Source organism: Ambystoma mexicanum, chromosome 3q (genome assembly GCF_040938575.1).
Source record: "Ambystoma mexicanum isolate Mex_15411 chromosome 3q, UKY_AmexF1_1, whole genome shotgun sequence".
In the NCBI taxonomy this organism is placed as follows: Eukaryota; Metazoa; Chordata; class Amphibia; order Caudata; family Ambystomatidae; genus Ambystoma; species Ambystoma mexicanum.
In genome coordinates this window covers 1,169,686,833-1,169,709,202 of record NC_090926.1, presented here as the reverse complement: position 1 = coordinate 1,169,709,202, position 22,370 = coordinate 1,169,686,833, and the positions used below count along the sequence as shown (strand labels likewise).

Here is a 22,370-nt window from a genome sequence, read left to right as displayed (position 1 = left end):
GTGAATGTCTAGCAGTACAGGAAGAAAGGCACACTAAGGAGACAACGGGAAGGGATTTGTGATGAAGATAGAGTAGGGATGCATGTGTGGCAAGGAGAACATTTGAATGCTCCACTAAGAGAGAAGGCACGCATGACATGCAAAGTGCTTCTTATCAAACCAAGAATGGTTCTGCTACTTGGATAGAGCAGAGGGATGTATTAACAAGGAGAGATCAGAAAATTCCCAATGAGAAGCAGTAGGAATTTTGTGTTGTGGAAAGTACTGGGATACTGCCACAGGGATCTATGTAATTATTTCAGTTTTCACTGTAGGACAATTACATTGAAAAACATAAATGAATGACCTCCTCTCGCTCTTGAGCATAAAGCCTTTACGCACAGTCCAGCCCACCTACCTCCGGAGTCTGGAAATCTCTTTTGGGTCCTGTCCACTTTCTTCACTAAACTTCTCGAAACCAGTTTAAAATAACCTTCTGCCCCCCAAATAATGTTAAGAAAATGTTTTCTAGAAAAGGAGTTTTATTTACATTAACAGTAGACACTTACAGGGAAGATAAATATTTCTCTCATAGCTTGAGACAACTCCAAAAAGTGGTGCAATCCATGTCACAACAAGGGGAGGCAGAAGCCTAACCGAGTAATATACGGGTGGGAGGTGAATGCTGACAAGAGGGTGATCCAGTGGGAATATTTAGGAGGTAGAAGGAGCTTTGGCACATTTTCATATACATCAAGACAGACTGCAAATATTCTGTGATATGTTAGAAGAGCCTGCAATGAACAAATCAAACAAGGAATGGACCATTTCTATGACAGTTATTGGAGGCAAACGAGCCAGTAGCGGATGCCAGCATCTATTGCTACTGAGACTGAGATTCTGACCTAATCCCAGTCGCAGTCCTAGGTCGAGGATGAAAAGGAGAGGTGTGTATGGAGCAGAAAGCCGATGTATGACAAGTACACACGTGTTTTAGTAACATAAATTATGCCAATACTCTTTGTTATACTTCCAACTGTCTAATGAGCAAAATCATTTCCAAGAGTTTCAAACAAGAATACTCAAAATCTGGTCAGCGACAGAAGAAATATGGATGTTGTTAATACAGTCAAACCAACCAGGGCCGAAGCATACGCTTCACTGAGGAATCGGGTGCTGGCAAGCCTCACATATTGTACCACACAATTCTGACCACTCTACGGTTATACTGATGGAACTACATAACGAGGCTCAGCCTTTCTATCAGTCTTTAGATCATTTTCAAGTTACGAGTTAAGGTTTTTGTTTTGTCATTGTCATCTGTCCCCTACAAGGTAGTCTTGATTGTTTTTAAACAAATGGACAAAACACCTTTTTATATTTAGTACCTACTGTGGTTCTGTTGTATACTTTTGGATTATAACTGTTTCATAATGCTGTCACTAAAAGCTCTTGGAGCCAAAATGTTTTAAAATAAACTTCTAAACCCTGCAGAGTGATCCATCACCTAGATGCTGCCGCAGTTAGTAAATTGAAGTTCAAGATCCTGTCTCAATAGCTGAAAAGTCAAGTCTGTTGTAAATTGTTTCCTCTGCAGCTGCCATACCAAAACACGGATGGGACCATTGCACCTACCAACCCGAGAGTTCCTCATGGTAGTTATCTCTGCCCCCTTACTGTTTACCATCTACATGCTCTCGCCTCAACAAATATTGGAGAAAGAACACGGTCAGTTTCAAATGATGCTGACACAAGTTCATCATTGGCCGGATGAGAAGAGGGGAATCAGGACAACCTGTCCAGTTTCTTGGATTACATTTACTATTGGGTGGGAGAGAACTTCCAATACCTCATCAGAGGAGCGAAAGAATAGGTCCTTTAAAAAAAAATGTAAATTTATCTAGCCGATTATCAGCTTTTTACAAAACCAGAAGATATGAAATGTTAAAATGTACAGTCGTTACAAAAATTAATAATATACTATTCATCACAATTACAACAAAATAATTATTACACTTAAAAGCGAAAAGAAAAAAACAGAACAAAACGTTAAATAAATCCAGCAATCTTCAACAATTTTAGGACCCCTAAAGTTAATTTTGTCCCACAGCCTGAAACTGCTCTCTCCCAAAACTCAGCCGTCTGGAGCCAGGCTTCGCAATGAACAAATGAAGAGAGATATTTCACTCTTTTCTTGCAAAGCGACACATTTAATAACAATATGTTTGAGAGTTTGAATTTACCCTTTCCCACACAGCGATCAAAGAGCCTCTTCTATTCTCAGATTATAACGAGAGGCCCTTATTTCTCCTATCAATATTGCATTGAGCCGGAACCTGGGAAATTCATGCCTCTCATGTGGGTCTGGAAATGTAATCAAATGTCTCGGGAGTACACCTTTTGGGTTTATCCAGGAAAGAAAGAGGTTTTGGTACTTTAAAATTTCTAACAGAATCAATTGTTTGAATCCAGTCCTGGATTAGAATTGCATTTTTGATGCCTTCTGGATTCCCCATTAAATCTTTTGGCGCCTCATCTAAGCGAGCCAATCTAAATTTGGCAAGGTCTTTCAATCTAGTCAAACACAGTGAATTGCCTTGGGTCATATTAGTAGCCACATCTTCGTACAGACAGCCCACATTCAAAACCAGAATATATTGATATATAAAAATTATTTTTTGTTCCAGCAATGCTTCCAAGGAACTCGAGCCCAGTTCGTACCTTATGCTTGAGACTGGAAGGGACTGGGGGAGATTTAATACCTTTTTCCCGAGTATTCCCTCCATCGTCATCCAGTTAACTGACCAGGCCTGAAACCTTGAATCCAGGCCATGCAGATCTTTAGGAATCGCCTTTCCTTTATAGAAACGGATTAGAGGGACCATCGAAAATGTACAATAGTTCATTAGGATCTTTCTCATCTGACAGGTTAACTGATCTATTACACCTTCTAGGCACACTTGTCTCCTTCAAGAATGATGGATTTGCATACAAAATCAGGCACAATTATCTAATCTCCAACTTCGCTGGAATGTGCACGCCATTCAAATACCATTTGGAATTCGCCTTCCAGGGGTAGAGAAGCAAACATTGTTTGTTTTTGCAGGGATGATTATTAAATCATTACTCGCTGCATATTCCTCAAACCACCTTATGAGACGTTGGAGGCCTATAGGGGAAAAATCCACCAGGGCCACGTCATCTGCATATGCAGGCCAACTCGGAGGTTGGCTTCCAATCTTTGGAGTGCCGAACGCACAGTGTAATAAAGCCTTGTTCATATCTGCGAGGTAGAGGTTAAATAGGAAGGGAGACAGGATGCATCCCTGCCTAACTCCTCTACTTATTGAGATTGAACCAGAAAGGGTACCGCTCCCATCCGTTCTGACCCAGATCTTGATGTCGGTGTGTAAATGTATAAGGAATGCCCTATTGCTGTAATTTAAGCCACAGCCTGTTTCTATTAATTGTATCAAATTCTAGAGACAGGTCGATTCAGGCAGCATATAGAACCTGACCATCTTTAGACAAAGATTTACCTATTAGGGTGTGCAATACTACTCTGTTCGATGGGGGTAGAGAGGTCTCTTCTAAACCCAGTGGGATATTTCTGCAGGATTCCGCTACCCTCGGCCCACGCTTCCAATTCAACCAGAATTACTGAAGCAAAGATATTCTATCTGCGTCAAGGAGAGCAATCAGGTGGTAGCTAACCGCCTCCGCTCGATCGCCCCCCCCTTGAAGATTGGAACAACAATGGCAGAACTCCACAAGGGGGGAGTTTCCACAAATTGCATAATATTCTGTAACAGATTGTAAAGGATCCTTGACCAAACTGAGGCATTCGATTTCAGTATAGAGTTTCAGAGGTCGTTCGGTCCCGACACTCTAGAAGGTCATGCACTTACTATCAGATCCTCAGCCTGCTCCTTCATAATAGTCAAAGCCCATGGGGTCTGGAGAGGACAGATATTTCTCTCATCGGCCAATGGTCCATATAACTTCAGAAGGTGAGAGCACCATGCCTCTTCCGAGACAGTGCTACTCTGAAGCCCGAGTTGAGATCTCTCGTTTTGATTAACTATCTCCCAAAAGTTCCTTGAATAATTCCTAGATAAGACCCTTAACATGGTTTCCCCATCACGTTGTAATCTCGGAGCCCGTTGGGATTTAGACCAGTTTTTATAGCCATTTAGCAGAGATTCGCGCTTAGAAGCCAATACATGCGCCCCTCCCTGCTCGTTCTTGAGGGCTGTAATAGCTCTTCTCAAGTCTATTTTCCTTTCTCGGGTAGCTTCGTCAAATTCATGTTGGTGACAGACCATACCCTTCAAACTCATAGTGTCTGGATTTTCCCGGCCCCAGATGAGTTCAGTGTAATTAAAAGGGTTACATTCCCAGAATAGATCTGTTTCTTCAACATGCTCTAGATAACGCTGAGGTTTTAAGGTTAGAGATTTGCCATCTCTTCGAAACTTCACAGTCCTGTTTCCCCCTTGGTTGACTTCCAAAGGGATTTTATATATCTGCGGGGCAGAACGGGTGCCCAGATCAAAACTAGCTGACAGGATGCTGTGATCACTTCTATCTGTCTTGATTATTTCAAATCTGTCACAACATGCTAATAAGGACCCTGTCAGAAACAGATAGTCTATCATTGAGCTATACAGACCGTTCGTCCAAGAAGAATTCACTGCTCACGCTCCACTAATAGAACTATTTCCTATATGTAAATTCCATTCACTAATGAATTCCATCCACTTCTCACCCTTCATCACTGAGATCCTGTTTACATTGTTCCTGTCTGTAACTGTTATACAGGAAGAATTCAAATCTCCACCCAGTATTATGTCTATATTCTTAGCGTCTTTCATTACTGTACAGAAGAGAGAGGATAGATCTTCAAAGAATACTGGTAATCCGGAAGAGGCAGGGTTCCAGTATACAATAATCAGCACTAGAGTTCTAATAAGCCCGTTCACCCTTAATTTCGCCCGGGTAGCACCAATTTCCGGTTTTCAATTGGAATTTTCACCAGACTCATAAAAATAGAATTTCTAACTGCTATGATATGATATGATATATTTTATTTGTATCACGCTCATACACAGGTGTTTCAGAGCATGACAAGGCAAGGGAGGCGAACCAAGGGAGGACAAAACAATGATCCTACTAGCTAGGCCCAGTGACATTGAGAACGTGCAAGTGTGTGGGAGGCGGAGGGGGAAAGTGTGAGGGGTGGGGGGAGTGGAAAATGCTTAACACACGATAGAACAACAGGTATTGCGGCCAGCAGGTGGTAAGTGCGAGAATAAGGTATAGACAATAGGTGTCTGATAAGTGCTGGGAGGTGACTCTAGGGTTGCAGATACAGACCCAAGTGCAGGAGCTTCCAGGAGGCAGTGCTGGTGTCTGGCTGGGAGGTTAGGGATCTGTGCCCGAACTGGGAGGGTAACGAGGTGCCCGTTGCCAAAGCAGACAGATTAGCTGGGGAGAGGAAGAGCAAAAGCAGAAGCAAAGAGGAAGGTCTTGAGGTGCTTCCGGAACCGAACATGGTTCTCAAGTTTCAGAGAGGCAGGGAAGCTGTTCCAGTGGGAGGCCCCATACGAGTAAAGGGATCAACCCCAACTCGTTGCTTGGAGAAGCGACTGACCCTGAGGGAGTTGAAGGTATTTTGGACCTAGGCCCCAGAAAGCCTTGTGGACAGTGCAAAGGGTCTTGAATTTAATCCTTGCAGGCACTGGGAGCTAATGAAGAGATTTCAGGACTGCAGAGATAAGATCCTTGGGCTTGAGGCCAAGGACAAGTCTTGCAGTTCTGTTCTGGATGAGCTGTAGAGGACGGAGCGTGGTTGTAGGCAGATTTAGAAAGAGGCTATTGCAGTAGTCCAGCCTAGAGAGAACCAGAGCTCTGGAGACAGTGAGCTTCTGGGGGAAGGAGAGGAATGGAAGAATCCCTCTGAAGAGGTGCAGTTGGTAGAGGGGAGCATGAAAACAAGTTGGGTGTCATCAGCATAGCATTGAAACTTTGAGCAGAGAGCAGCAATGCAGTGGGCGAGGGGTGCCAGGTATTGGTTGAAGAGCCAGGGATAAAGGGTAGACCCCTGGGGGACACCACATGAAGAAAGTGAGATAGCGGAAAGAAAGGACCCAAGTTCGACCTGGGAGGGTCGGTTGGAGTGAAAGGAGGTCAGCCAAACCAGGGCCTGATCAGTGATACCCAGATTATCATGGAGGCGAGTGAGCAGGATGACATGGTTGACTGTGTCAAAGGCAGAAGAAAGATCAAGGTAGGATGAGGACAGATGGGATATTAGCATCAAGGTTGGAGAGCAGGTCTTCACGGATGTTCAGGAGAGCAGTTTCTGTGCTTCTGGCAACTCTGAAGCTAGACTGATGGTCATCGAGACAACCAACAGAATCAGTGTGAAGATTTAGCTGGGAGAGTCAGCCTTTGCAGGAGTTTGCCCAGGAAAGGAGTGTTAGAGATCGGGCAATAGTTAGCCGGGCAAGAGCGGTCAGCTGTGGGTTTTTTGAGAAGAGGGTGCACAAGAGAGTGCTTCAGAGGGTGTGAGGAAGGCTCCAGAGGCGAAGACTGGTTGCAGAAGTCGGCCAGAGCAGGAGCAAGGGTGTCAATGTGGTCCTTGATGGTTTTGGATGAACAGAGAAGAACCTGTTTTGACGAGACCTTCATAGATCAGACTTGTCTGGAAATCTCGTCAGGGGAGAACAGAGGAAAAGATGAGAAAGAGGGAAGGGAGGCGGCTGCAGGAGGGCCCTAGGTATCAGAGAGAGAAGGGTAAGAGGAGGCGAGGACATGAGAGTGAACAGGATGTCCTGGGTTTTTGAGATGAAATGATAGGCAATGGCCGGGCAGAGGGCTAGGAGCGTCAGGAGAGATGGAGACTGCAGCATGATTGGCCAGCTCCTTGCAGATTTTAAAGAGTTCGGCCGAGTTATTGGATGCTGCAGAGACGTAGGCTCGGATATGGGCTCTCTTAGTGCAGACAAGGACCTGGTATTGCCTTTGGAGCAGGCGGCAGGACAGTTTGTCAGAGGATGCACTAGAAGCCTGCCATATCCTCTCAGCCACCCTACACTTGTGTTTAAGGGTAACTTGGTCAGAGTCGTACCATGAGTTGCACTTGGCTTAGGGCTTCAAGGTCCTCATGTCAGGGGCAAGAACATCAAGGGTATCAGAAATAGAAGAGTAGAGCATTGTAAGGCCTGTGTCAGGATGTGAGTCAGCCAGAGGTGAAGGAGGGGGGAGAGAAAGTGGTGGCAAAAGCCTCAACTGACACACGCTTCATGGGTCGGATAACCGAGAAGGTAGGTGGCAGTGTTGGAGTTGGCTTAGTCTGAGGGGTAGAGAGGGAGAGATGGGAGGAAAGGAGAGAGTGATCACTCCGTGAGAGAGGAGTGGTCAGAGGGATAGAGAGGGGAGGTCTGAAGAGATCAGAACATCCAGAGTGTGACCTGCAGAGTGAGTCGGGCCAGAGAGGAGAATAGAAAGAGAGAGGGAGTCGCAAAGGTCGCGAAAGAGTCCATAGGAGGGACAGGAAGCATCTAGATAGATGTTGAAGTCTCCAAGAAGGAGGAGTTGAATGGTCGAGGCCAGGAGGGAGGAGGGGAGGTCCGCTTACTCAGAGAGGAAGGAGGAGATCTGACCAGGTGGTCGATAGATAGTAACCACGGTAAGAAAGTGGCCAGGAGAGAGGGAGAGCCTGCAGACAAGGCATTCAAAAGATGAGTAGGCCTGCATAGGAATGACAGAGGCAGGAATCCACTCCGGGAAGATCAAGGCTACGCCACCTCCAGAACGGTTGGGTCTAGGCGTAGAAAGGATCTTGTAGCCATCAGGTAGGAGAGTGTCACAGCTTGTGACAGAGCTGGCCGTGAACCATCTCTCAGTAAGACCAATGACATCAAGGTTGAGTTCTTCCAGGAGGCGGCAGATGTCAGAGGAGTGTTTGACAGCTGAGCGAGAGCTGAGAGTGGGAACAACGGAGATGGTTGCCATCCTGGAAGGACTTCCGGGGAGGGGTACAAATCAGAGGTACTCCCTGCAGAGGTGTAGAAGGAACCTGAGGGGGGCAGACGAGGAAGGAGGAGAGGGCAAGGTAGCCAAGGAGGAGGCAGATGAGGGAGGAAAGGAAGCTGAAGAAGGGAGAGATGGGGCAGCAGGAGTAGAAAGGAAATTGAGGCGTGGGAAGTTTCTGTCAAAGAGGAGAGGGTTGGCCTGAGGGCCTTGGACCATGACAGTGCCGTTGACATTCATGATTACCTTAGAAGAGTGGAAGGGGTCCAGGAGTGCCTCCCAACCGGGTGCCACCATTAATGGGTGAGGAAGAGAAGGGAGTGAGCACAGAGACCATATGAGGAGTCCAAAGGTCTGGCGAAGGAACGACAAAGAGGATGTCGGTGAGGGTCTGTCTGGAGGAAGCGCTGGAGTAGATGTCAGCGGTAGGGAGACCAGGGTTAGAGGCCAAGATATCCTTTTTGAACTTCTTCATGTCAGACTTAGCGAGAAGGGTAAGATAGTCAATGGGGAAAAAGTTACAAAAAATCAGAGAGACAGAGTGTCATAGGTGCCGTGGAGGAGGGGAAAGAAAAGAGAGAGTAGTAGTGGAGGGAGGGGGACATGGTGTGGGGGAGAAGTAGGATGGTGTAGCACAGGGTGGTCACTGGGCAGAGCTAAATTCTAAATAGCAAATGATACAAACAGCTAAGTTCAAAATAGCAGCAAATGGTACAAACCGCTAAATTCAAAATAGCAGCAAATGGTACAAACAGCTAAATCCAAAATAGCACCAAATGTTAACAGCTACATTTGAAATAGCAGCAAATGGTACTAAAGACAGTCCAGTCGCAGTCAATAAGAGGGGGAGCAATGGTGAGATGGGGTGAAGGTGGAAAAGTCAGGGGTGAAGAGTGTCAAGATAGGGTTGACTAACCCATAGTAGCAGAGGCGATAGTGTCACGGTAGTTCAGGATTCCGGGAAACGTGAGAGCACCATCCTCAAGGTGCTTGAGAGGGTTCCAGGGAGACCTCACAAAGCGTACCGGCAGCAGACAGGGAGCAGACAGGCTCCTAAGAATTGGGCCTTTAGAAAAGGTATTCAAAGACCGCCGGATGGACGGCCAACGCTCAAATGGGTGGCAAGGTGTTCCATGATAGTGAAACCGTCCACGGCAATATAACTTAATGTCCACGTCTCTTGAAGTAATATCAAATCGAAACCTCTGAAAATCCATAGTTGCATGATGGTATTCTTAAAGCTATTGGAACCTCGCATGTTCAAGCTTATCAGCTTAACCTGATTATTTGACAACCCAAATCGCTGAAAGAGGTCTGACAGGATATTTGGTAGAAGGTCAAGAATATACTTCTTCTTACGTCCATTTGAGTCAACATCAGTGACGCCTACCCCCCTTTGGTTTTTTACTAGGCTTTGATCATTGTTCCTGGTATTTACAGGATGAGAGTTTAAAATTACATAGCCTAATCTCTCCAAGTCTGTTGCCACAGCCCACATTGCTTCAATGCCCAACCGGGATTTCAATCCCAATTCCACCACATCCAACCTAGATTCGTAGGGAAACAGACATAGTCCAGATTATATGTTGAGAAAAGGCACAACAATGGAATTTCTTTTGTGATTGCCAAAATAGAACTTCTATTCAACACCTCCATGTCTGATTTTGGTGTTTTACATTACAACCATATTTTGGGGATACCAAACGGGAGAAGGGCACATTCTTTATTTATTGCAGTTAGTCCGTCCTCACCACAGGACACTACACTTATCTGGACGGCGGGGAGACAACCTCGGATTTATGTTTTTCCCCCTACAAAATATCAGGGCCAGTTTGTTGACCTTTCTTGGGGGCTCTGCAGCCAAATCATCAAGACCAATAATTGACAAGGGAGCTTCATCTGTTTGAGACACAGAATCAGTTAGTCTTGTTGTTTTGATCTTAGTGTATTAGTGCTTAGAGGTCACTCCGCCACCTTCCTCTGTGTTGGTTTTATCTTTCGTTTGGCTTCTTTCACTAGTATTGGTAGACCAAACGCCTCCATGACATCAGACGATTCCCCGGCCTTATCCATTGCATCAAAAAATTGCTGGTTACCAGCTCTTCTGGAACTGTTTAACTTTTGGTTTAAAGACTGTTTTGGAAGGTATACGGAGAGACTTCTCCTTAGCACTTTTAACGTTGACATTTTCTTTTTTGAAGTCTGATCGATATTGGTATCTGGAAAGACGGTTGGACATTGAATTATAGCCTGCTTCTCACAGGGAACAGACCCCAAATTTACTCCGTCACCACAGGACTCTGTTTCAGGAGGCATTTGAGCAAGTATAATAAACTCCTCCATTGTTGAAAGAGAAAGAGGAGAATCGCCCAGAATATCAAATGGGGCCGCCTGTGGGGCACAGCTCTCCATAGGTTACAGGGAGGACCCCATATCGGCCAGGCTATCGATTTTAATATTCATTCCCAAACTTTGCTGATTCAAAGATTCAAAGATGTAACGTCCCCTTGAAGGGTGTTGAGAGTCAAGGATATTGGGAACTAACATCCCTCATAATAGTTGAAAGGTTTTTTTTAAAAAAAACATATTCTCTATGGATTTCAGCCTAACCATAGTGGATTCACACACTCCCACTTCCTTCGTGAGTTCCAGTAATGTACCAGATTGTACATGAACCTCTCCCTTCAGTAATTCGAAGACATTTACCATAGAGGTTGGAACAAAGTTAATCGCCACAAGCACTGATTGGGGAGGATGACTAGGCACCGAGGAAAGAAAAGAGTCTTCCAAATTTTCCGGAAAATTGAAGTGGGCGTCTCTGACACTTCAATTGGGATCCTCACTGCCAGATTATTTGTTAGAAAAATTGGGCTCATTTGCGAGACTTCGCTCATGCCAAAAGAAATGTTTCCCACATTTCTACTGACATCCTGGTTGGAAAGCAAAGTTTCATGAGACTTCCGTACTGTTGAAGTGATCGTAGCGGGACCCTGTAAGACTGGTCCGCTTGGATTTTTTCTCCTAGCCCCTACCAAAACAACCTTGTCAGTCGAGGAACAGTTGTGGCCTGACGGAAGACAATCGTTTATCTTTCTTTTTATTGAAGAGCACGAAAGGGTGTAATACTTTCAATTGGCAAATAGGCAATGTGCCCTTGATGTATTTTGGGGGAGGTCACGGGAGACACTATCATTTAAACTGTTGGATTCACTTGAGCGTTTCTAGGTGTACAAGAAGACTCCGCTACCAGCAAATCAGCACTAGGTTCCTCACAGACCACCTCAATAGCCATTCGATCATCCTTGTATACACCCACTTCTTAAGTCATACATAGTGCAGCCCCAACTTAAACCGTGCTCCACAATTGAAATGTGCACCTTCTAGCATAGTGTATGTTCTTCCAAATCCGTGTTTCAAAGTACGCTATTTCTAACGAGGTTCACAAAAGAAACACGGTATATCAATTGCAAGACACTCCAATAAGAAGTGGGGAAAACAGGTGATCCTATTAGGATCGAGACTCTTTATCAACAGTTCCCCACAAGAAGTCAAAAAGAGTTGGAGTTCAAAGGCAATAGTTGCCCACAGTCACTCCAGCGGCGTGGTTAAAAGCTCTCGTGCTAGCGTTCTTTGGCTGTAGCGAATGATTGGACGCAGCAATGAGCGCTGGAGTCCAAAGGCTCTAATTGCCCTCAGACGCTCCGTTCGTTCCCTTAATCACCTGCTCACTGAGGACTCCTGTAAATGAGATGTCCACCACATAACACGCAGAACACTTCCGCCTCACGTAAAGGCACAGTGCAGCAGTCGTAACGCCTCCAGCAAGGCAAGGTGCAGAGACGTCTTTCAAATCAGGCCTCTCGAGATGTAGCGGGGTGTAGGGAACACGCAGAACACTTCTGCCTCACTCAAAACACATTCCATATGACCTCACTAGATTCCACGTACAGTGCAATGCATTCCCAAACCAAGACTACAACACAGCTCCTTCTGTTACACCAACATCCACAACCGTGCACTACAAGAATGGGCAACCAGAGATGCGTAAGACACACCACTGACTGGAAATAATTTCCACTACACAGTAAACATGTGGCCAGCAGCAAACCAAATGAAGGAACCCGACTCCAAACAGAACAAAAATGGGGACCACACCCACATACATACGGAACCACACACCGAATACCAACAGCCAACACCAAAACCTAAATGCGGGGTGAACACTGGATCCTGAACAGACTCACCAGACCGACACACTTACATCAGTAGGGGGTAACAAATGACCCCAACAAACGCACAAATGCGGGGACCACACAAGCATAAGATGGATTCCCACACAAGCATAAGATGGATTCCTAACACACCGACAGGAAAGCAGAAATGCCTGTGACACAGTTGGAACAACAGCGGCATCCTAGAAGAAACGGTGGTAACGTCCGCAAAATGAACAGCATGTACAACTGTAGTCCTAGCATATCAATAAAAGAGCATACTAAATGGTAAATAGAACCACACCATGATATGCCATCATTTGACTGAAGATACAACTCCATTATAACACTGACTCCAAACTCACTGCGAGGCAATACACAAATCAAATTCGTAACAAAATTCAACATGCCCCAAATGCAGCACCTGACCGCTCCGTCTGAGGATACGCATGGAAATAATGCACTAAACAATTGAACCATGTCCCAAATGCAAATGGTACTTCCATGCACCAAAAGCCCATGGAACACAGCACCTCACTGCATCCAACACCAATGACGCTCCCATTGCACCAAAGGCCCGACGGAACACAACACCTCACTGTCTCCAATACCAATGGTTCTACCTTGCACCAAAATCCCAGCGGAACACAGCACCTCACTGTATCCAATAACAATGGTACTACCTTGCACCAAAGGCCCAACGGAACACAGCACCTCACTGTATCCAATACCAATGGTACTACCTTGCACCAAAGGCCCAACGGAACACAGCACCTCACTGCATCCAATACCAATGACATTCCCATTGCAGCAAAAGCCCAACGGAACAAAGCACCTCACTGCATCTCAAAGCCCATGGAACACAGCACCTCACTGCATCCAACACCAATGACGCTCACATTGCACCAAAGGCCCGACGGAACACAACACCTCACTGTATCCAATACCAATGGTACTACCTTGCACCAAAAGCCCATGGAACACAGCACCTCACTGCATCCAACACCAATGACGCTCCCATTGCACCAAAGGCCCGATGGAACACAACACCTCACTGTATCCAATACCAATGGTACTACCTTGCACCAAAGGCCCAACAGAACACAGCACCTCACTGCATCCAACACCAATGACATTCCCATTGCCGCAAAAGCCCAACGGAACAAAGCACCTCACTGCATCTCAAAGCCCAACAGAACACAGCACCTCATTGCATCCAATACCAATGACACTCCCATTGCACCAAAGGCCCGACAGAACACAGCACCCCGCTGCATCCAATACCAATGGCACCCCCATTGCTGCAAAGGCCAGACAGAACACAGCACCTCACTGCATCCAATACCAATGACGCTCCCATTGCACCAAAGGCCTGATGAAACACAGCACCTCACTGTATCCAATAACAATGGTACTACCTTGCACCAAAATCCCAGCGGAACACAGCACCTCACTGCATCCAATACCAATGACATTCCCATTGCAGCAAAGGTCCGACAGAACACAGCACCCCACTGCATCCAATACCAATGGCACCCCATTGCTGCAAAGGCCAGACAGAACACAGCACCTCACTGCATCCAATACCAATGACGCTCCCATTGCACCAAAGGCCTGATGAAACACAGCACCTCACTGCATCCAATACCAATGACACTCCCATTGCAACAAAGGTCCGACAGAACACAGGTCCCCACTGCATCCAATACCAATGGCACCCCCATTGCTGCAAAGGCCTGACAGAACACAGCACCTCACTGCATCCAATACCAATTACACCTCAATTGCTGCAAAGGACTGACAGAACACAGCACCTCACTGCATCCAATACCAATGACACTTCCAATTGCACCAAAAGCCCAGTGGAACAAAGCACCTCACTGCATCTCAAAGCCCAACAGAACACAGCACCTCACTGCATCCAATACCAATGACACTCCCATTGCACCAAAGGCCCAGTGGTACACAGCACCCCACTGCATCCAATACCAATGACACTCCCATTGCACCAAAGGCCAGACAGAACACAGCACCTCACTGTATCCAATACCAATTGTACTTCCTTGCACAAAATGCCCAGCGGAAAACAGCACCTCACTGCATCCCAACAGAACACAGCACACCACTGCATCCCAATACCAAACCATACACAAAACGTTGCACCCACCACACCCCCACTCAGAAACCACCTGCTCATTCTGAGTCAACGCAAAAATATAACAAACCAGCCAGGGGAAAACCCCTACAAACAGAGTGTCTCTGCTTCTCTGTCTGCCAAGTGCCATGCCCGCCAGAGTGTCTCTGCTTCTCTGCCAAGTGTCATGTCCCCCAGAGTGTCTCTGGTTCTCTGTCTGCCAAGTGTCATGACCAACAGAGTGTCTCTGGTTCTCTTTCCACCAAGTGTCATGCGCCCCAGGTTGTCTCTGGTTCTCTTTCCGACAAGTATCATGCCCCCCCAGAGTGTCTCTGGTTCTCTGTCTGCCAATTGTTATGTCCCCAAGAGTCTCTCTGGTTCGCTGTCTGCCAAGTGTCATGCCCCCCCAGAGTGTCTCTGGTTCTCTGTCTGCCAAGTGCCATGCCCCCCCAGAGTGTCTATGGTTCTCTGTCTGCCAAGTGTCATGCCCAACAGAGTGTCTCTGGTTCTCTGTTTGCCAAGTTCCCCTCTCTGTCTGCCAAGTGTCATGTCCCCCAGTGTGTCCTCCCTCCTTCGCTGTAACACGCCTCATAGTCATTGCTTCCTTCCCATAATCTGCATCGTTCCATCTACTCTACTACAGAGCTCCATAGTGAAGGCAGAATGTTGCCATTTTATGAGGGCAGCTGCAAACAGAATATGCTGCCCCTCTCTACATATACACAGCTGTTGGTTCTCCCCACAGAGCTCCACAGTGAAGGCAGAATGCTGCCATATTATGCGGGAAGCTGCAAACAGAATATGCTGCCCCAGCTACATCTACACTGCTCTTGGTTCTCCCCACAGAGCTCCACGGCAAAAGCAGAATGCTGCCATTTTATGGGGGCAGCAGCACACAGCATATGCTGTCCCCCGCTAAATCTACACAGCTCCTGGTTCTCCTCTGAGAGCTACTCGGTGAAGGCAAAATTCAGCCATCTCATGGGGGCAGCTGCCAACAGAATTTGCTGCCCCCTGCTACATCTGTACAGCTGTTGGTTCTCCCCACAGAGCTCCACAATGAAGGCAGAATGTTGCCATCTTAAGGGGGCAGCTGCAAACAGAATATGCTGCCCCCTGCTACATCTACACAGCTCTTGGTTCTCCTCAGTGAGCTCCACATTGAAGGCATAATGTTGCCATCTTAAGGGGGCAGCTGCCAACAGAATGTTCTGCCCCCTGCTACATCTACACAGCTCTTGGTTATCCCCCACAGAGCTCAAAAGTGAAGGCAGAATGTTGCCATCTTATGGGGGCAGCTGCAAACAGAATATGCTGCCCCCTGCTACATCTACACAGCTGTTGGTTCTCCACACAGAGCTCCACAATGAAGGCAGAATGCTGCCATCCTGCGGGGGAAGATGCCAACAGAATGTGTTGCCCCCTCCCGCTACATCTACACAGCTCTTGGTTCTCCCCACAGAGCTCCACGGCGAAAGTAGAATGCTGCCATATTATGGGGGCAGCAGAAAACAGAATATGCTGTCCCCGCTACATCTACACAGATCTTGGTTCTCCTCTGAGAGCTACACAGTGAAGGCAAAATGGTGCTATCTTATGGGGGCAGCTGCCATCAGAATTTGCTGCCCCCTGGTACATCTACACAGCTCTTGGTTATCCACACAGCTCCACAGTGAAGGCAGAATGCTCCCATCTTATGGGGGCAGCTGCAAATAGAATATGCTGTCCCCCACTACATCTACACAGCTCTTGGTTCTCCCCACAGAGCTCCACGGCGAAAGTAGAATGCTGCCATCTTATGGGGGCAGCTGCAAACAGAATATGCTGTCCCACGCTACGTCTACACAGCTCTTGGTTCTCCCCACAGAGCTCCACAGTGAAGGCAGAATGCTGCCATATTATGCGGGAAGCTGCAAACAGAATATGCTGCCCCAGCTACATCTACACTGCTCTTGGTTCTCCCCACAGAGCTCCACGGCAAAAGCAGAATGCTGCCATTTTATGGGGGCAGCAGCACACAGCATATGCTGTCCCCCGCTAAATCTACACAGCTCCTGGTTCTCCTCTGAGAGCTACTCGGTGAAGGCAAAATTCAGCCATCTCATGGGGGCAGCTGCCAACAGAATTTGCTGCCCCCTGCTACATCTGTACAGCTGTTGGTTCTCCCCACAGTTCTCCACAATGAAGGCAGAATGTTGCCATCTTAAGGGGGTAGCTGCAAACAGAATATGCTGCCCCCCGCAACATCTGCACAGCTCTTAGTTCTCCCTACACTTTCTCTCTACGAGCTCTGTATAAGGCGACCAACTAGCTGGGCGGAAAAAAACTATCAGGGGGACCTTGATGCTTGAGGGATTTTGGGTACACTACACGTCACGTTAGGGATAGTGTAACAGGCACGCCAATGTCGACGTCCCCTTTCGATGCTCGAAAGACAAGATGCAGTACTCGGCGATTACCACTAGATTACGGACTATATGCACAGCACTTGGATCTAAGCAGATTCAGAAGCCTCAGAAATGCTTTTACGGTGGGTAATACATGTCATATTCTAGAAACAAGAACATGATAAATAGCACAGCCAATTACTTAGTTACTTTGTGGTTTCCATTAAAGGTAGCCAATGAAAAAAAGCACTTAGGTTATACATATGATTGAAAAAAACACATTGGTGAGCGGTAGGGTCATTGTAAAGTACTTTTGAATAGCATGCGTATGGCAAACACATTCATAAATGCTTTCCTCACCATACTGCTTTTGCAAGGGGCCTCTAAGGCAGGCACGAAAATCTGGATGTCTTGTTTGAAGCCCTTCACAGAAACATGTGTTAATGTCGCCATTTGTGAATGTGCAAAATGGATGCCAATAACCTGGATTTCACCTGTTTTTTCCAAGTGAAAAGATAGGCGGAATCCAAAGGTGTTCCGTTACCTAGCCGTACCCACATAGACCTGTTATGCAAGTAGAAATGCATGGAGAGCGTGTGGGAGGCGGATGCTCTGCCCCCCCCACAGCTCTGGGTACCAATCCTGGAGCTTCTCAGAAATTGGCTCCTCTGACTCCCCGCTCCACTATGATCTCGGCCTGTGAGTGGTCGTGCCCTGTGTCATGATTCCTGTGCTGCGTCTTTCTTCTAGGAGTGGAAGGGAAGGCTGGCATGGCTGCAATAGCGGACCCACAGGCGAAGCTAAACACCAGCGCGCTGTACCAGGAGCTGCAGAAAGTGCTTCCCCCCTACGCCCGACCCATTTTCCTTCGCCTTCTGCCGGAGGTTGATACGACAGGTATTTAATATTTGATTCTGATGTTTTCTGTACTTCTCTGAAACTACAAAAGACAAGTCTGTTGACTTCTGTGACAACGAAAAAGCCATCGTCAGTGGGGGGCTTGGTGAGATCAGAAGGGCAGAATGAATGAATGGAGGGAGCGTCATTGGTTTAACACTCGACCAGGTTTGGTCACTAAGGGTAAGTTCACGAGTTGCCTATGAGCAAGGATCCCCATACTGGGGGACCTTGCCTCTGGATAAAAACCCAATTCAAGACCTTTGTCTCACACAAAGGATCCTCGCCAACATCGGCCACACTCACCTGTGAAAGCATTTCTCCCCACGTTTATCTGATGCAGGCATAGACTGTAGGCTGGCTTACAGTCTGTGCCCGAATGGACCTGCTGACAAGGAGACCACCCTTCCCACCTACATCACTCTTTCCATATTCAGTAAAGTTCTTCATCTCCTGCCTCCCTCCCTTGCATCGCTGGGGCAGCAAGGGCTGGTCAAATGCTACCTCTACACTGGTGTTCCTAGAGCCATTTCCGTGTGCAGGATTTGTCTTGCAAACAACTTAAAATAAGCAACACAAACAAAATATGTATTAAAAGTCCTTTAATGCTATGTTGATTTTTTGCTAATAAAATAAAGCACTTCAATTATAGCTTAACTCTCCGCTGTTAGGTATGAATGCTATAATACAGTTTAATTAGAATGGCTGGTGCTAAAGCATGAAGGCACTGAGTACTCCAGGCTTCATGCATCAAATTTCCCTAAAATAACATTGAAATGTGTGCTAGCAAGTTTAGAAGACAGGCTCCTGGCAGTCACAGCTTCAATGGCATATTTTTCAAATTAGGGATGCTGTAGGCACAGTTGTGGGTATGAAAGAGAAAGGCTGTGGTGCAGAATGCCCACATTACCTTTTGTGTTCTTTTCAATTTGTGTCCCTGTATCTCATAACTAAACTATCCATTCGGGAGACGGGCAATAAAGTAGAAAAAGGTTTTGTTCCATACACCTGTGCAGAAAATGGGTCAGTAAACAGTAATCGCATCCCCGTTCAAAATTGAGTGCCCCGAAAATAGAAACCTCATCCTTTTTAGACTATTTTACACACTAGATCTCAAACAGTAAATCTGTATGATACATTTAGTCTGTTACGTTAATAAGTCTTCCCAACAGTACATCCTGGCGGGCATTGCTTTACACGACCAAGACCGTCCAAGGTCGATGCAATACTACTGGGCCCGCCCACGCCACACTGACCACCTCCTCCTCTCCTGGAGCTTTCATCACACCTAATGACCAAAATTGCAGACTCAGCAGTCATGTGATCACAATTCTCCAGACCTGCCTTCGTGATCTAAAGTGGGACCTTTAGGTAGGCGTACCTGGCCATCTGACAGTGGTTATCTTCATCCTCGCACTGCCTTATGGACACCGATCCGCTTGCCAACCAATCAACATTTATCCTGCCATAGCACCCCTTAGCATGGCGGTGTGTCCTACGTCCTGTTCTGCACCGACGGTGGATCAGGTACATCCACCGCAGACCCAAAGCTTCCACATCTCCCTCAGCAGCACATAAACAGCGGGTATTTATCTGTTTGGTACTTGCCCTTTCGGTTCAGTTCATATTTTTGCATCTCCCATTTAAACATAGTTTTGTTTGCCACACCTGACATTGCTGAAGAATTGTAAGCAATCTCAGATGTATTTGCTCTGTTTGGGCTTCATCAGTATGAAGCCGTCAATTGGCTTTGGGAGAATTGAAACTCCATGGGCTGCTAATACCAAAATGAACAGAAAGTAAGCCCTCCCTCTGACCCTGGAGCATTTCCTCCATCAGCCCTACATGCCCCCAACTCATACTTTGCTGCTACTATTTAAAATTCATGAAGCAGTTGATTTGCAAATTGGTACTGCCAAATCTGGCCTGAGGCTAGGTACAGTGTTTTTTTCATCAGCCTAACCTTTAGAATTTGGTAACGGATCAGTGTCCGGGTCATCAGCCAGTGTCAAAGGGTGAGAACTGGCAGGATCTGTGATCGTATACCCCAGAAGAGTAGGAGGATGAGCTGATGGAACGGCATGGAGCAGCCCGGAACTGGGGGAAGGTTAGGCGTGGAAGCGGATGAACCCACTGAAGGAAGAAACCCTTCTCATCTCTGGTCGGAAAGCTGCCTGGAGAGCAATGGCGGTACAGGGGATACATGTCATAGAAGGACTCTTGGGCATTAGAAGGAGGGTTTGGCTGAGCAATCAAGGCTTCTCATTAGGGTAATGCTTGTACGCCATTTTTGCTCCCAGAGAATAGAGCTTTTAAGTCATCCTCATTCAAACCAGTTTCCCTCGTTTTGTGGCGCTGCCTGTGAGGTTTTAAGATCTGCCATAAGATTGAGTAGGTAACCACATGCGGTTATAGGGAAGCAACTTCGAGATATTAAAAGGTTTGGAAATAGGTTGGAAAGTCAAGGGTCGCCAGCAGCAGAAACAGTCTCTGATTGTGTAGAAACAAATCCATTGAGGAAGAATAAGGGGTGCAGACAAAGAGGATCTGGTGTTGGGTAAAATGAAGTTGTCCGCCAACTACAGGGGTCCAGTAGGTAGGCATTGGGCCAGAGTTGCAGATCAAGTAAAGACGGGGTTCCTAGGATCACAGGAATCTTTGAAGAAGGTTTCTTGAATGTAGATCATAGTTTGCTACAGTAGGCTACTGGCTCTACCCCCCAGTCGTCTGGCCATGCCGGGCAAGCAGCAAGACTTCTTCTTGGAGCATATGGCATGGACGGTTTTCCCCTAGTTAGTTCTGCCTGCTAGAGCCAGGAGAGGGCTACACGCTCATGGTTTCCTCTATTCATAGAGAAGGCTGGAAACCTTTGGACTGTGATCTTGAACAGAGCTTCATTAGAGTTGCCTTGCGGTTCAGACTTCTTCTTGGTACTTCAGTTCTGGTCCTAGCGATGGACATGATTTGGGTGCAGATTCCTGTATCACATAGGACTTTTGGAAGCTGAGTGCAGACTCGGCCTCCACTCACAATATCACACCCTTTCCAACACTTATCAGCCACCAATCATTGGGGGTCACCACATTCAAACTTTCTCGGGCAAAAACATGTGGATTCAGTCTAGAATGCAGATATTCTATTGAAATACTAGTCAGATCTGGTCTTAGCTGCCCTGGCCTCGGGCTTCCTGGGCTCCAGGCAGCCTAGAGCATAATGGCCACATCCTTTGCCTTTCTCACAAAGGCAGTGCAGTTTAGTTGGGGATATGCTCCAGAGTTTCTAGTGCAAGAGCGCCTCCTTGGGGCTGTGTGCATGTTAGCAGATATGGTCCCTAATTTCTGCATATTCTGGCCAGTGCTTGGGTAGCTTTCCAAGGATTCTGGAAGCCATCATTTACCGCATCTTGCACATGGGGCTTAGGCCAGAGCGCCCGGCTGGGAAGGGGGTGTATATAGTATCTGTGCCCGTGGCATTGTATGTTGTATTCGGGTGTGCTATGTCATTGAGGGTTCTACACCTTTTCTAGTGTTTATGGTCACACTATAAGGGCCAAGGCCACATGTTTCTTTTTAAGGACGCAACCCTATTGATGATTGCAGACTTGGAGCAGGAAAATTCATAAAATAATGTTGAGAAAATATTTTAAAAGAGTAAATCATTTCTGAAACGTCTTCATATAGCAATTTCACATCGTAGACATCTTGAATTAACAAATGGCCGACCTCCACCTCACCTGTATGACAAGGCTTGCCTATTCTGGTAGACAAAAATTACAATTGAATAGGTACAAAGAAGAGTGCTCTAATGAAAACACACTGTTTCACCCCTTATTACCCTCTGCATTAAAGGAGAAAAAGAAAGAAACTCACTTTTTTTGTTGTTTGGAGAAAATAATAGTTTGTTTATCTATGCAGTTGAAAAAATCAACATAGAGTGAACAGTTCTCCAAACAACATAACATCACACGGTTTAATGAAACCAACCGTACAGGCTTATAGGATATATTTACAAACACATGGGGTCACATAGTTTGACACAAGTCGTGTAAGTAACGCAAACTCAATCAAAATACATAGTTTGTTATGGTGATTCATATACTTCAGTATAAAACAACACAATTAGACAAAGTAAGCAACAACAGAAAAAAAGGGGTTCGTGAATTGACAATTGGTAGTGGACAGTGACAATGCACTGTTGTTCGGGGTGCGTCTACACCAAGGTGTTTCGGCCGTTTAGGTGGACCAATTATGTCCCAGCATATGTACGGCCTTCATCAGGACGAAGTGCTGCACGGGGTGGAATAGGTGCTGCAGGGGAAAGGGAAAAACTCGTCAGGGGAGTGTGTTCGAGCGTGTATCATTTAAACAAAGTAATAAATCCAATACTGTGAGGCCACAGCTTACCTGTGGATAATTATTTCCACTGGCACGAATTTCTAGTATTACGCCAGGCGTGGGAAGGATCTTAGTGTAATCCTATTAAAAAGCAAAGAAGGGCACTCAATAGTGATCTGGTGTCTTACCGATACTTAAATAACAAATGAGTTATAGGTCAACCAATCTTACCTCACTTGTGAGGATCTTGGAGTGGGATGGACTCTGATTTTAAATATGCGGTCCTCGCGCGGAAACCTGAACACATAAATGAATAAGAGGCATATTAGGGGGGGTTCCACTCAGGGAACAAAATGCCTGACCTAATGGTGGTGTGTCTACAAAGATCTTA

The 22,370-nt window shown here is 46.4% G+C and overlaps 1 protein-coding gene across 2 annotated transcripts in view; it reads left to right on the top strand.

Moving 5' to 3' along the window:
• SLC27A1 (solute carrier family 27 member 1) overlaps window positions 1-22,370 on the top strand; it is a 256,989-nt gene that overhangs the window by 219,346 nt on the left and 15,273 nt on the right. For both annotated transcript variants that reach the window (XM_069604011.1, XM_069604010.1), the window contains exon 12: window positions 17,499-17,645. In XM_069604011.1, coding sequence (XP_069460112.1) covers window positions 17,499-17,645 — 147 coding nt within the window. The remainder of the gene's footprint in view (window positions 1-17,498; window positions 17,646-22,370) is intronic.